General features: G+C 28.6%; 1 protein-coding gene across 2 annotated transcripts in view; it reads left to right on the forward strand.

The window, feature by feature from the left end:
- LOC129963639 (uncharacterized) overlaps window positions 1-1,742 on the forward strand; it is a 118,527-nt gene extending 116,785 nt beyond the window's left edge. For both annotated transcript variants that reach the window (XM_056078126.1, XM_056078127.1), the window contains exon 8: window positions 576-1,742. In XM_056078126.1, the coding sequence (XP_055934101.1) occupies window positions 576-661 (86 nt within the window). In that variant the 3' untranslated portion in view covers window positions 662-1,742. The remainder of the gene's footprint in view (window positions 1-575) is intronic.
- The last annotated feature ends 15,828 nt before the right edge of the window (window positions 1,743-17,570 follow it).

Consider the following 17,570-nt stretch of genomic DNA (forward strand, 5'->3'; position numbering starts at 1 on the left):
TAATGGTAATAATGTTAGCATTTAAAAATAATGTTTTAATAAATTAAGAATTAATATTTATTTTTTAAATCCGTATTACTAATTTTAAGCAAAATTTGCATTTCAAAAACTTAACAAAAGATAAATCAAGATTGGTAATTTTTATCGAATTATATAAGCGAATGGAGACCATATCAAATAATTTAAACAATTTCGTAATTAAATTTAAAAAATAAAATCGAATGTTGTTTTCTTTTCTTTTATTTCTTTGGATAAGATAAAAACCTTATAAAATTTCCACTATTCTTTGAGATTACTCTAAATATTAATTAATTTATATAATAATGAAAAATGAATAATTGTAATTAATTATCATCGCATAAAATTTATATTCCTAATCGATAAGTGCTGACAAGATTTAATTGATTATAAATTAATAATTTAATAGGACATGTAAAATTCTTCGAATTTCAATTTTCGTATATAAGCGATTAAATAGACGTTATTGATTAGTTTCTCTTATTTGTTTGCTCAATATTTTTTGTTATTTGCTGATGATATTTTTTTTCTTCTTATAACATTTTATTTTTTTATAGTTCATGGAAGAAGCACTGCTAATGGAGGCTCAATCCACTTCATGAGGAGTTTTCTAATCGCTCTAACCCTGTTGTCATGGCTGTAAAATTTGTGGTTGCTCTTAATCACTTGTTATCCTCCCTGTGTGAAATGAGAGATATATATCCCAGAGTCTTTCAAGACGTCTCCGGCGGGGAGGTCCCGAAATTGAAGACAGTTATTTTCATTCCCAGCTAACGGCAGAAGTTCACTCTGAAGAGAGTGGACAAAAATGGATGTTTTGCAGACAGTACTGATGGACTTGCACATCTCTGCAAGCCATGGAAAGCGGTGCTGATTTGTTTGTGTGGAACTTTTAGACATATTCATCACTGTTTTTAGTGAAGCAAAGAATGCGACAATTGAATGTTGATGAATTGTTGAAGTCTGCAGTGATTTGTAAAATTTCAGACATTTTCAGATGACTGGATATGATATTTTCTTTGTGTTTGCGCAAGAACTGATCATTTGGATATATCTCGATATGAATCTATATTAATCTGCTGAAACATTTCAATTGCTTTTCCTGCTCTTTCAACCTCTTGACTCGAAAGTTAATGTTGTGGTTTTTATTTTAAAAAATTAAAATATTTGATTTGATTTGTACAGAAAGCTGTATATATAAGTATGGCGTAGAGCATATGGGGAGTATAAAAAAAAATCACTTAATATGTATTGCGCTGTGTTCTGGAAAGAAATCCTATTTTCATAAAGCGCACAATCACGAGCTTTTTGTATAAGATTATAAAATTCTGCAGTATTCATTGAAATTCTTTAAAAAAATTGTTAATGAAAATCTTGAAAAAAAATTACAATTTTTCCCGATTTGACAAATGAAAAAGAAAAAATATATATATGCACCTCTAAAACAAAGAAAAACAGTCAATTCTTGTATAATGTTACAAATATATGAAACAAAAATTAAAATTAAAACATACTGACATCTCTAAACTTACAGGCCTGTAAAGCTGCTATTTATGATTTGTTTCCAAAATAAATCCTGGGTCATAATTTTTGTTCTTTTGTTTAAAATTTTCTTATGAAAAAATATTTCTAAAAGTGAAAGAAAAGAGCAACCAAAATATTCAGTAAATGTACACTGTGGTTATAATTGAAGTTCCACTTTGAAATGGTCATAAAAGGAAAACTATTGGATCAAATGTTATCAAACATGGTAATAGTTTAAAGGAAGTCATGAGAATTTCTTTTCCGTCAAAGTAAAGTTCAGAAACTCACCAATAATAACAACAAACAATATTCATTAATTTAACAGCATTGCATACAGCGCCATTCTCCGTGGTGGTGAGTTTCTGAACTTTTTATGTGCGTAAATGAAATTCCCATGACCTCCATTAAACTATTACCAAGTTCGATAACATTTTGTCCAGTAATTTTCATTTCATGACTATTTCAAAGCGGAACTTTAACTATAACCCCCCTGTATATTCAAAATATTCATCCGATTATTTACTGCTTTGATAACTGAAGGGACGACTGAAAAATTTAGGTTTAACAACATCGAAAACTAAGCCGTGTTATGCCAATTATTGAAACAAATTCAATCTACGAATAGAATGGCAAAAAGTTAATTTTGAATTTCAATAGAATAATGTTTCATTCTTATTCTAATTATTGTTATACATTATTTTACTAAAATCGCACTTTATACATAAATGCACAGCACAATCATTATAAAAATGTGCTAATAAAAGTACATTTCGATTTCTTCATAACAACCATATTTCAAATGTATTCAAAGAACTTATATCTATGTTTTATTTGCTTTTAATACAGCCAAATCTTGATTCGCTGGTAAACAATGGAGATTTATTTATATTTTTGGCCAGTTAATTTATCTTTTTCCATTGTATTTCAAAATAATATTCATTTTGAAGGACTTGACTTACTTATTCATTTATTTTTTAATAATAAAAATCTATTATACTTATAAGTTTTGAAAATGTTTATACAATTATCTGAATATAGAGCATAGTATAAATATATTTTATATAGAAACTGCCCACTTTATATTTTCTTTAATATATATAAAGAATAATTTCTTCAAACAACAGTTTATTACTTTTTCAGTTCTGTGCTCCTAGTTTCACTTTCGGATTTCTTACCTGTATCAGGTAATGCGTTCAATTATTAAGAAGTATGTATCAACAAAAGTACATTATCGACTGGACACGAATATGAGAACCAGTGTTAAAGCAGTTCAATCAATGATTGCTTCTTCAACTACACAGTATCGAGAAAAGGTTCTTGCTATTAAGTTTATTTGATAATTTAATTTAAAGAATGCATTACAAAGAGAAACTCACCATAAATGAGCTCAGTTTGTACATTTCTCTATATTAGAGATAGTTTCATTTGTCTCATCAATCTCAACGTTGAAAATCGAATTCTTTTCAATGAATAGATAAATTTTATACTACATTCTAAAGCTTATTGAATTTCTGAAGATACCAGTAAGAACTGCATTTGCTAATGATAATTACAGGCCATGAATTTCTGAAATAATTAATTAGATATGGCTAAGCCGTTTCAAATTGTGATCGTTGCATTCTAAATTATTTCTGCACTTCAGAACGTAAGTGGACGTGCATCTGATATGCATTACTAACTGACAATTGAGATTTTTTTGCTAGCTTATTTAACAGTATATGTGTTTTATAGTCTGGTAGAGAAATTTCAGTTTTAGATTCGAGAGTCCATCTTCGATATTCCATGAAAGGTCATCTTGGATATGAGCTTCGTACTTGGTAAAGATATGCCTGCCCTGTTGAAGGTGAAGCATGTTTGAATTCTAGTCGTGGCGACAGCAGGAGATAGTGTAAAAAATTTGAGAGTAAGGATCATCCCAGTTCAGCGTAAAAGCCTTCATGTAGTAACTACGTATGAAGTGGAGGTAATTCGACTCCGCACTTTTACTGTATCCTGTAGGGTAAAAAAAAAAAAAAAAAAAAAAAAAAAAAAAAACAGACCAGTAAGGCGGCAGTTTCTCTTTAATGTAATTATGGTACTCCGCGATGAAGATGCTGTATTTAAAGCGCTATCACGATTTGTTAATAATCATTCCTCTAACCATGGTCTATTCTAAACTGGTCTCACGTAACTTCAAAACAGGACGAAAAATCAATTAAAATCAAATAAACAATCTCTTGTGATAAAATGCATGTTGATGCATGCATAATGCATCATAAAATGACATTTTAGGATTCAAAAATATTACAAATCTAATAATACTTTTACAAATAATATATATTGCACGTCAATATTTTAATTTAACAAATTCGAAATTAATATGACCTCAAAATTTGAATATAATATGGCCTTCATTTGAAATATATCATCATTAACAAATAATTCGCTTTAAACTAAACAATCATCTGATCAGATCCTATAAACAGTAATTTTTTTGAAACCTTCGATTCTCTTTTAATCATCATATCCCCTCTCATCATTGAAATTTTCAAACCAATAAAACTGTAAAAATAAATGTCTTCGTTTCATTCACTTGAACTTAATATTATAAAACTACTTAGACGCGAAAATTATAAAATTCTAATAAATTACATTATGTTTATTTGTCTATAAATATTTTTACTCATTATAACATTTTTTTAACTTCTATTTTTGCGATATGTACACCAAAACTGCGCTATATATCCCATGTTGGGATCCACTGGTCCATTGATATGGAAGATTCAGGACAAGGATGAAAATTAATCATTAATTTGCAATGTTAAATCGAGATTTGGCTGTATTTTGGGAAATAATATTAAATCAGATAGTTCAGGACATTGATTTGTTTTTGTAATCGTTTACAAAATAAACGCTAAATTTAAAAGAAATCAAAAGTGGAAAAGAAAATCTACTATTAGCAGAGAAATTTCTTCGCAGAGAAAGTAATACAATCCAATGTTTGCGCAAAAAATACGTCATGTGATTCAAATGTAATTGAAAATGTTTTAAAAAATAAAGATATTAATTGCATTCTTGTGTCTGTATACGTTTGCCTTTTTTAATTCACAGTACTGTGAAATTATAGATTTCAGATTTTCTGAATTATTATTTGGGAATTAAATGTGCCGGAGAAGATTGGAATGACATAGATAATTTAGAAAGAGTAGCAAATTCGTTATGGCGGCAATACATTTGAAACTTCCTGTTACTTAAATATTCATTTTGAGCTTAGTATGAAATGCAAATAAAAGAACTGCAGAAATACTCAATACTATTACTATACTGAAAAGCCATATTTCGCTTCAATATTAAGATTTATATAACTGAAAATTGTTATTACTTCAATTATTTCTAATTATTCTTTAAAAAGATTTATAAGTGCATAGATGACTAATAAATTAGTTAATCTTTAATTAAATCTTTTATAATTTACATTCGAAACCAGAAAATTCGTACGCGTATATACTGGATTATAACTATCTATACTTATAATAAAGCTTAATGTGTGTGTGTGTGTGTGTGTGTGTGTTGGAGCTCTACAGGCCAGGTCATTTGACATACAGCTACCAAATTTGGTACATGTATACCTTAGAGGTCGGGAATGTGCACCTGGGGTCCCTTTTTTTGAAATTTTAATTAGAATTTTAATTATTAATTAAAAACTAACTTTCCCGCCAAAAAAAATCTTCCATTTTCCCCACCGCCAACTTTTCCGCCAAAATAATCTTCCATTTTCCCCAACGCCAAATGATTTAGGCTTTAGTTCTTTTTTTCTCCCAACAGTAATAAGGCTAGGGTTAAGATTTTTCGGCGGATTATTTCAAACGATTCTGTTTATTTTCTTAATGTTTTATGCATTTAAAATTAAACATTGTTAATTAATCCATGTTTCAGATTCATTCTGAAGTACTTTTGAATTAAAATATCACAGAATAAAGGAAATTAAAAATGTATAATCTGCATAGCGTTACCCCAACTGGCGTAGAAAAATTCACGCATTTGCGTTACCTAACTGGCGAAGAAAATTCACGCATGCGCACTGTGTTCTGATTGTTGGCATGGCAACCATTAATAACGGACGATTTAAATTACTTTTAGGTTAGTTGTATGCTTTTGTAAGTAAATTGTATTTATGTTAGTTATATATATATTTTGTATATGCTTATAGTTTTAAGTACATCGTTTTTTAAGTAGTTTTTTTTAACCTGTTTTCAGTGATTTACATTATTTTTAGGTTAGTTGCATGCTTTTGTAATTAAATTGTATTTATGTTAGTTATATAGTTTTTGATATATGCTTATAGTTTTAAGTACATCGTTTTTTAAGTAGTTTTTTTAAACCTGTTTTCGACCGATTATTTTAAATGATTCATTTTATTTTCTTAGTGTTTGGTGCATTTAAAAGGAGACATTGTTAATAAATCGATCCGTTCATGATGAATCTGAGAAAATTTTGTTGACAAATTCTTGAGATATTATATAAATTAAGAAAGATATTCTTTAGTGCCCATAAAGTTTAAACGCTCAGTGACTCTATTATCAGTAATCATATTATTAAAAAAAATGCTTTGTTTCAGTAAAAAATATTATTATATTAATTGCAGATTAATCCTTTACACTTTAATTTAAAGCATAAATTCTACGAGGGGTAACAGAAAATGAGACATACATATCACGTTATGACTGAAGGCCTTTATAATATTATGAGTGAATTATATGACTATCAAAATTTGAAGTTTTAAAATATTTTGCTGAAGAATCTATTAAAGTTGGAATTGCATAAAATATTTAATTATTAAAATTTTAACGAACATTAAGATTGGCGAACCGGCTGGTCGCCAAATGCGGCTAGTATTAAATATTCCATAAAGTGTTCTTTAGTTTAAAAATTTACTTTTTCGATTTTCGGCATTAATTAAAGAAATATTATTTAATGGCCTATTTTAAAGTTTTTCGTGCATACTTTAAAAAAAAATTTCTGAGTTAAATTGCATTTTTGTGAAATATTCCTATTAATTATTTTTAAACTTCAAAATAAATATTCATGAAATTTTTTATACGTGCCTTTAAAGTTTCATTAAAACCTGCCATTGTTTCTAAATTAAAGTATAATTGTCATTATTTGAAAAAAAATCGATACTTAAAATGACTGCACTGAATGTTTTTAGCTTGTAAATGTAAATATGATGCACTAACATTTCAAACAGGGAAATCTGAAAATCATATAATTTGAATTTTTATCTAAAATCAAATTAAATGTCTCAAATCATATATTTCAAACATGAAAATCGTTAAACTTCATTATAGATACGTTACTTAATTAAAACAAAAGATATTTCAGCTTAAATGAGGAATAACGTTCAACATCCGTAACGTAGAAAAAATAAGTACATGGAGTGTCTCAGGCATGAAATTCAATCGAGAAATTAATTAAAATGAAATGTCTATACCAAATTCAGATTGAACTGATCAATTTGTTTAAAAATGTTATAAGAATATTTATTATTTAATAATATCACACAATAATTATAAACACTTTCTAAATTTCCAGTACCGATATTACGAGATAACTTCTATTCTAAATCTACGAGACGTAAAACTTGTTAAAAAACTTAAACAAATTAAATTTGCTGTAACATTTGTCTTCTAAACAGATTTAATATTTTATTCAAAATATATGTTGCTGCAAAAAATAATCTAAAAGTACGTATTCCCTGTGTTCTTAATTTATTTTATATGCGACTTCGAAAGAAATACACAAAAAAATTATTAAATCTTCATTTTTCTTTTCCAAGAAGACACTTTCAGCTACTTATCCGGGCATAATCGCGGAATTTCACCTTCGTACCGCAAATTGAATTTTAGTAATTGATTAGCGCATCTAAAGATAGCTGAAGAAATATTTCGTCATATTTTATTCAGAAGAACATTAATGTAAAGTTAAGGGAAGAAAAGAATTTTTGATTCCTTATCTGAAGGGGCTGATTTATTGCATAGGACCGTGCCCACAAGTACTATAAATAGTTGTTTTATATGTAATCAATATTTTTCAAGTTATTACTGCAAAGCATTCTTGAACTTTTTTCAATTATTTCCCCAACATCAGTTTTCCATAAAGTGTCGGTACTTTTAATTTCATTTTACTTTCTTTCTATACAGCAATGCTTTATCATCGTTGGTTTGGTTTTGATAGTAGAAGAGCTGCTATTGATTAGGCTGAGTCAAATTCAATATTAACAATCAATATAAAAATATGTATATATAGTTATTCCAAAGAAAATATAATTGTATATAATAAAAATAAAGCTAAATGAGACGGGGGGGGATATAGAACTTTTGGGAAATTATGTTTAATTCTATTTGATAGACATAACAAAAATAACAGAAAAGAAGAAGCATTTTTGTTTTGCAGTACACCTACTAAAATTATCAGTTTTCTTTTGAGAAAAAAAATAAAAACTATATGATGATGTAAAAAAGCCACTATTAATTCTACCATTGATAAAATATATATATATATAATTTTCGCTGACAAATTATGTAAAGATTTTACCAAACACTTTAAGATAAGTTGACAAGGGAACATTGAGATGTATTTTTGCCTTAAATATTTTTTCACTAGTTTTCTAAAGAAAAATGAAAAGAATAAGGAACAAGAACAAAAAAGCGAAAAAGAACACTCTTCATCGAGCCTCATTAATATTGCAATCTAACTCAAGTGACTATGCTAACCCAACACAGACCTTCAGTACCAGCGCGTAAAGAACGATGCTTTCTCATAGGACCGAACGCTCTGAATTGGAGCTTCACCATGACCCCACGCAGTTTTTGCAGTTAAGCCTTCAATAAAAATTCATATAAAATCATTATTTCAATGTAATGACTTGAATTTTACAAGTAACATTTTAAATACATACTGCTTAATGTATTAATCTAAAGACTATAACATTTATAGAAATGACTGAAATAAGAAATACTATACCCACGAAAACAATATTACATTCATGAAAACAAAGTTATAAATATAAAAATTATATAATATTTCACTCTCACCCACAGAAACAGTTATCTGAACTCGCTTTCTTATATTCACCCACGAAATAAACCGAAGCAATCAACAAGAACGCCCAATTCCCCTTAAATCACACGTGCACTTTTAGACAGCATGAATATCGTCCAAAATTTCAGAGAATTTTTCAAATTCGATAAAAAGACAGCATATTGCATTTATTGTCAGTAGCTTGAGGCTTCTTTAGACTAGCAGACTGACTCCATAGACTGACAAAAAAAAAAAAAAAAACCTGCGTTATGGGTTTTAGGATAATACAAAAGTAGAAATTCAACAAAATCCTGATATTAAAATTTTGAGTTTACAGCATTTATTCTTATTATAAGTTAAAAAAAATTTAACTCAAAATAAAGAACCAATTATAAAATGTATGTCCTGAATTACTTTTTTTCTTCAAAACATTAGAGAAAAAATACTGGAAAATAATACATTTTTTTTTTCGTTTTACACTTAATATGCTACGAAATACAGAGTCGGTTAAGTTTTGCTCTGCAAGCTGTATACACTTAGAGTGAGTTTGCAAAGTCAAAATAAATAAAATGGTGAGGAGTTCTCATTTGTATATCTGCGTTCCTTTACAGTTCATGATTCTAAGTATAAAATAGAGATATGGGATATTGCTCCTAAAAATGACTATAATCAAACATAGCCTTAATTAAAATATTGTTACGAAAATTTCCTGGGTTCCTTTCGATAGTGGGAGTTATATGGTGTGGAGGACGCTCAATCAGCAGGCGTCAGTAGAAAATAAAACAACGACGTTTATTTACACGAAGACACACAGGACAGCACAAAGACGACAACTATACACAGCACAGAAGACGATTATCTTCAACCGAGACGTGCAGCAACAACAGCATACACAGCAGCATACGCAAGTCCCTACTGCAGACAGTAGCGCACAGCTTAGTTCAGCACTAGCCTCACTCCTTCGCTGCTCCGTTTTACTCTGGAAGGTCAGTTCTTTACCGTCGATCCCGACTACTCTTCGTCTCCACTGGTCCACGACTCAATTCACCACCACTCCCCGGCAGCTGCAGCTCCTTTTATAGGTCTCAGGAGGCGGGGCTAGAAGCCTCTCAACCAATCAGGAACGTTCGAGGCGTAACTCGGCTCCTACTGGACGGCTCGAGAAAATTCTCGATGTTTCGGGTATAATCTATTTTGGCCCCAAAATCGCCAAATTCGTCGCCAAATGGTCGCCAAGTTTGTCGCAAAGCTTTGGGACCTCCTGCTGTCATTCTGCTTCCCATCATAGTTGGTTCCACCATCGGAAAGAATGTTTTACTGTCATCGGTACTGGGTGGAGTCCGGTGTCGCGTCGGAGGGTCCCGGAGCTTGGCGACCATTTGACGACTTGGCAACGAATTTGGCGACTTTGGCGCCAAAATAGATTATACCCGAAACATCGAGATCTTTCTCGATCTGTCCAGTAGGAACGGAGATATGCCTCGAACGTTCCTGATTGGTTGAGAGGCGTCTAGCCCCGCCTCCTGTGACCTATATATGTAAGAGGCCGCAGCTGCTAGGGCAGAGTAGTCGGAATCGACAGCAAGAACTGGCCTTCCAGGGATTAGTGGAGCAGCGACGGAGTCAAGTGAGTGCTGAATTAAGTTGTGCGCTACGGTCTGCATTAGAGTCTGATGTGTGCTGTTGTCCGCACGTCTCGGCTGACAATATATATCTCGTAACAATATATATATATATATATATATCATAGACAGTTTGCCTATTGAAAAAAAATATAGAGAGAGAGACTAAACATTCTGAAAAAAATATTCCTACACTATCATTTTCTTTGTCATTATTAGCCATACTCTCTTATTGAAAGAAAGGAGTGATTAATATACATACTTGTAATGCTTGTAATTTTATGATATTTATCTTAATTTTTATTAAATCCAATCAATCATTGTTGAAAAAGAGTCTTATATTAATGGAATAAAAATTACTTTCAAATAACCTCGATAGCTTACTAACATTTCAAATAATTTAAATTCGATTCAAACGTGGCGATACAAATTCTTGTGTTTGCTAACATTTTGATTTTGATTGTGTTTGAAACAGAGAAATTTTAAGTAAAAAGGATTTTAGAGAAGTGACAAGTCTTTCTTATTAATTTATCTTTCATTTTCAATAATTAAAGAACAAATTTGTTTTGAATTAATCCACAAAATTCCGAAAAAGAATGGAATATATAAAATTAAACAAATGTATTTACATGTTTTTAAGAAATTTCAGTACAGGATTATCTGCTAGTAAGCTATCATTTATGTGAATTTAAGAAGAGTGTTTTATATTACACATTTGAAAGTGTTATGTATAAAAACAACTACAAATTCAAAGTTTAAAAAAATCAATTATAATTCAAAGTTTTGCTGCGAAAATAATTTAAGGAATAACTTATAAAAAATGAATTATTTTCATGGAATTAATATATTTTCAATGAAATAATCTAAATATTTCAGTATGAAAATCGAATTGACAATTATTTATATTTTTATTTGCTCCCATAAAATTATGAACTGGATATTTTGCTTTATATTGTTGTAATTTGGTTGATGTTTTAAAAATATTCCTTGATGAAAGATTTAGATGTTGCATATTATATTTAAATTTTTTACACTTGCATTCATAAATGAATTAGAAATAAAGCAACTTTATTTTTAAAAAAAAAATAAATAAAAAGTTTTCGATAGATATTCCAAAAAGATTTAAACCAGATTGTCGGAGCTGTGTTGCATATTGATACGCAAAATAATTCTTTCAAGACGCATTTAAAAAACACACTTTAATTGCATAATTCCTCCCACTTCAAAAATCTCTCTACTTTTGGCAAACGATACTTCCTTTGCTATATAATCTTAAATAACCATAAAAAAAAAAAAAACTCCTTCCATACAAGCCACAACATATTCTTTCTCTAGTTCCGAAACAAAGTGGTTTGAGTGTCGCCAAAACATATTTCCTCCGAGTTGCATAACACGATATCTTTGAGAAAACCACTTCTCTGGAAAGAGAAGTAGCAGTGCGTGAATTCCAGTTGTTTCTTCGTCCTCTGGAGGTAGAGAAGAAATCCTTAAACCAATCATGAGCTTCTCCGTTGAAAAATTCGCCATATCCTGCTTTCTCGAGTTTTCTATTCTTTTTGATTCCTTCCGTGGATCGGTATAAATGTTCTTGTGTCTATTTTTACGTACGTGCAGGGCCAGGATAAAGGATATCTCGAATCACATTTCGATCCTTTAAATTACCGCGGCAGTGGAGTGGTCTTGTTCGAATTGTCGGAAGTAACGGGCAATCTGCTTCTCGGGCCGCGGGTTGCCGAATAAGTTTTTTTGCTTTCTTTGGCGATTCATGGCTCCTTTTGGCAGTTTATAGGTTTCATTTACGGGGGCATGTCAGTGTTTTGTATTTGAAATAAATAGAGTTATTTTTCCCAATGTTTTCAATCGTTATATTGTTTTTCTTTTTTCCTGTGCTAGAATTTAATAGAAACTGACCCGTAATAACATTAATAATATCAGGTTTACCATGATCCGAAATGAACTAAAGGGCTACAGGCATACCCTCTCCTACATACTCAATATTCACCTCTCCATCCTTTCCCTCTCTTCATTTTGCTTTGGAGTCACCTCTTCTCTATTTATTCCCAGATAACCTCTCCCGGAAAACATCCCTTAAAGGGGACCTTAATAGCAAGCGTTTTGTTGAATATAAGCTTAAAGCAATTTACAGCTAGACGAGTGCTAAGAGCAAAGAATCTATGGACACTGTTGCCGTCTATCACTGCAGTGGTTTCACCATTCCTTTATCTACGTGTATTTATTACCAAATTTTTTTTTATATAAAATCTGATGAATCCTACGAATGTTTTCTACGTAGGAATCATCAAGATTTACAAAAATAAAAAAAAATAATGCAATAGGATTGGTTAAGTTATTCAGTCATATTTTTTTTCAAATCTTGAAAACATTCACTTTACTTTATTTCTGCTTAGTACTTATTAAAATAAATGCGGGATCAATTATAAATTAACAGTCGATTGTAGGAAGGTAACATTCCAGATAGAGTTTGCCATTCAAAAATGTCTGAGAAGTGCTAAGGGTATTTGTAGTTATTTTTTCAGTTATCGAATACGAACGTGTTATTTTCAAGAGTCGATATTTTTACTAAGTTGTCTATCATTTCAAAAATAAAACATTCAGGTCTACATTATAAAACTGATCAGGACTACTTTAATAAAATGTTCGAGATTTATATAACTGTTTTAACATGATGATAGATTTTAATAAGTGCTTTAATAAGATGTTTATTACTAAGATATTTGAATTTATATTTAACAAATATTTTATTCGTACGAATATTCTAATATAAAAGTAAGAATCGTTTACCATTTGTGAAAACATATGATTATATATATATATATATATATATATATATATATATATATATATATATATATATATATATATATATATTATATCACATACATAAATTTTAGAGTATTTGCACCTAATCAATGCGCTGTGTTTCTTTAAATCATACAAATATTTAGCAAATTTGACTCCAGACATTTTAATATAATGGTACGATATATTCATACATATAAAGTTCTATTTTATAAGGACCAAAAGATAGACTCCCCATTTTAGAATTAAATTGATCTTTTTAAAATAAATTTACATAAAAAATTATTTAGTCTGTTTTTATAAATCTCAGAAACATATATATATATATATATATATTAATTTTAATATTCTTAAGAAAGACATTTTGTTCGTTTAATCATTAGTATTTATTTCAACATTTGTAGTTTTTAAATAAGTAATTACTTAATACTTAACATTGGATATTTAATTATATTTATAAAAATTATTTGTTTTTGGAAATCTAAATCCTGCGACTAAATAGTTCAACTGATTTTTTCTTTGATTAAAAATTTTAAATGATTCAAATACAAAAATTGGTTAATTTGAAATAAAAGTAAATTCTTATTTTCGTGCTATTGGATTATAGAATAATAAAGAAAATCATGTGAAAGAATGTCGTATTGAATATAAATTTTATCATGCATATTCTTTCAATTAAATTTTATTTACATTAATATCAACAACATTGGCCTTAATTTACATGGGACGAAACTGTTATACGATTGATTATAAAATGGGGAAACAAAGGATATAGTGAAATTAAAAAAGCATTCAGAAGTTTTAATTATGAATTCAGTGAAGCAATCATATATGTGTGCCGAATCGAAATAAATTCTTTGAAAAGAAATCTTTATCCAATATTTATATAATCCTCAATGAGTTTATTTATAAAATGCGTAGGAAGGCTGATAATTAGGTTGAAAAAATTTTGAGGTGTATTCTGAATAACTGAATAAATAAATATTGAAGTGTTTTAATAATAACTTGTTTTTATTCATTTTACAATTTAAGCATATTAATTTTCACCTTTTTGCATTTAAAAAAACCCTAGTTTGTTTTTTGTTTCTTGAATCATAATTATTTACCTTTTTTTTGGATTAATTTAAGGAGATAATATGTTGAGGAGAAATTTCGCAAGTATTCAGTTTCTTTTGTAAACAAAATTTAATGAAAATATGAAATAAAAGCCTAATGTATTAAGCACATGCATTTTGTCACATATGTATTAATTTTTAAAAAAGAAGCTGTTATAATTTGTTTTCCTTTGAGAATATTAATATTGTTTTTCTGTTCATTTTTCTTTACTTCTTACACATCGTATAAAACCGTTTGGAATTCAGAATACTTATCATACAAAAATCACTTGACAACCAGAAATAATAATAATAATAAAAAATATTTCTTATTGAAGAAATTTTCAATAATTTAGAATAGGTTTAATTAATTAGTTTCGAAATTTAATTTGCATTTCAGACTTTTACAATACGTGTTATTTGTAAAGAGAAGCTTTTCCTTAATTTTCACTTTTCTTCTTTATTTTCGTAGCGCAGCTAAAATGTTAAAAACTATTAAAATATCTGTAGTATATTTGCTTTTAGGGCGTTAATACTTCTTTATCGTTAGAAATATTCTGAAAATTAAATAATTTAATGGAATTAAAATTTGCATTATGTATATAAAATGTATTTACGTAGTTCTAGAATCCAATTATTTATTTTAGTAAAATGATTTATTAGCATATATCGGACAATTTCTGATTTATTATCCTATATAAATTGTAGATTTCGCAAAAAAAAAAAAAAAAAAAAAAAAAAATGAGACGGTTAGATTTGTGACAAGTCAAGGATTATTTTTGGACTTAATAAATGAATTCGTCCGTAGGCAGATAACATGGAAACGCTTCTACGAAATTTAGTTTCATGTTAAAATCAAAGCCTTGAATTCTTTCCATATTTTTACGATGTAAAATCAGAAAAATAAGTATAATGTCATAACTATAATCTGAAGAAATTTCCTTTCTTCTGTAGCAGGGACTAAAAAAGTATTCTGAAACTCTAATAGGTAATTAGTGCATACAAATAATTGGTTATGTAAGAATAAATAAATCAGCAAAAAGATCAGGGCATTCATTACCAAAATTCGTATCCTGGAATATTCTATTTCGATGCTCGGGTATGCCGATGTCCTTTATTCTCATTGAAATTTCAAAAATTCCTGGAACAAAACAAAGAAAGCTAGCCTAGTACTAATTTTATACTCAATGTTAAGATTTTCCATTATCCAATCCACACATGAAAAACACTGAAAATTTAATATTGTATTGGTCTTCTCATGGATAGAACCAACCATTTTTAGGGCCTCATATATTTTTTTTTCATTATTCATTAAGTTTGTATGCAATTGTATATGTTCGCAGAAGTTCTCGTCAAAATTTTTGATGAAAGGTTTGAAAATTTAAATGCTTCTCTCTCATATGTTACAATAAGTCATATCGTCCGACAATCCCAAACACACACGGATAATAAATACTGAATAACCGTACTGGTGCAACAGAAACGATGATGAGAACTGGGGTTGAGTCCTAAGGACTCAACCCGGCCACGGAACAACCTTTCCCTAAGGAAACGCTTCCCGTCATCGATGGAATTAGACAATAAAGGAATCTTTTCATGCACCCTCCAAACACCATGTTGGAAGCATCTCATCCTCATTTCCAGATGCTCCCCCCCCATTTATTGTATCACTTTAAACAAAAATAGAGATTTTATTTAAGAAGCTCAATAAATATCTTTTTTAAGTCAACTTCAATCTCCAAAAATTCAATATACATTTATTTAAAAAAATCCAGTTTAAAGACTAATTAATGATTCGATTGACTATTGTAATGCAGTATTTACAATTATTTTTGGCGTCTTGTTGTGGCATCAGGAGTTTTGGTAATTTTAAATTTTACTTGGATCAAATATGTATAATGAAATGTGCAAGATTCTCTTAATACAATATTTTAAGCCTCAGAGCCTGAAAATCATTAAAGCACTTTATTTATATAACATTATGCTAATTTTGTTTGTTTTTTAAACACATTCTTTTAATGAAATCAAGACACATGTTGTCCAAATTTATTTAAAATTGTAATGTTTTTGAACACTTGTACTACAAATTTAATTTCTTATTAAGAAAACTTCACCTGAATATTTTTTTCTTAACTTTCAACAATTCAATAAAACCACATGGTCAATTTGTCCTTGCAATGGAAAAAATTTAAAAATTCATTCCAAAAAATGAAATGTTTTGATAAAAAATTATTCAAAAAAATTAAATTTAAAATTTTAGGAAAAATTTGTAGCAATCATATTGTAACGATTATGAAGGTAATTTATAGTGATATATATATATATATATATATATATATTTCACTTTTGAAAATTTGAAATAGTGCTTTTTGCACATTTTATAATCTCTTGGTGATATACCATGCAGTGAGCAGACACGTGATTAGATTTTTGATACAACAATGAAAATAGAATGATACTCTCTCGAATAATGAAATATCTAGTTGAATATTATAAAGGGAAGTAAATTCAAAAATTTCAAAAATTCTGGAAAAATATTAAACAATTATATTGCGATCATTAAGAATAAAATTTATTAAATTTTGACACCAAGTCAAAACGCATTTTGTGCAATATTACTTATCGTCGAATAAATACCAATATTTTACTGTTTTTCTTATAAAAATTTTAAACAATTCCTAAACAATAGAAATTTAAATAAAAGCACTATCGTGGCGCACATTCCCATTTTCGAAAATATTTTTGGCGCATTTCTTATCTCCAGTTCTAGGGATTTGTTTTGAAGAACAATAATTTACAAACCTAATCCCCTTTGTTTACAGTATCAATTTACATGAGTGGCATGCACATTTCCAGTATTCATATGATTTTATATATTCATATCCTTGTTCGAAAGACTACAGATAATATCAAGCAATTAGAAAAGTGGCTATATTCGTATTTCTTCTTCAAAATGTCAGGTATGAAATTTTTGAGGTTTCCACTGAATAAATTTTCTTACAATTGATACTAATAATACGTGTTATTCTCAACAATTCTACAATTTTTGCTATATTTAATAAGAATTTATTGTTGTAAAATGATTTATAGATAATCTGAGACCTCAACATAACGTGATATTTTAAGATTTCATATATTCCGAAACACTTGAAAAAAAAGTAATTTTGCAAAAATTATACAAAACAAAATCCCATAAAATACAGCTTAAAACATTTTAATTTATTTTTATCTAATTTAGAAATAAAAGTACTTGATAAGGGATGCTATAACCGTTTATTTCAAAATATTTTATTTTATTTTATTGATTATTGTCTCTAAAGTAACAAACAATTATTCTAAAACTAAACATTTATTATTTTAGTCTTCAAATTTTCTTTGTAGAATAGAAGTTAATAAATAAAATAAAATGAAAAAGATAATATATATATATATA

Source organism: Argiope bruennichi, chromosome 3 (genome assembly GCF_947563725.1).
Source record: "Argiope bruennichi chromosome 3, qqArgBrue1.1, whole genome shotgun sequence".
NCBI lineage: Eukaryota > Metazoa > Arthropoda > Arachnida > Araneae > Araneidae > Argiope > Argiope bruennichi.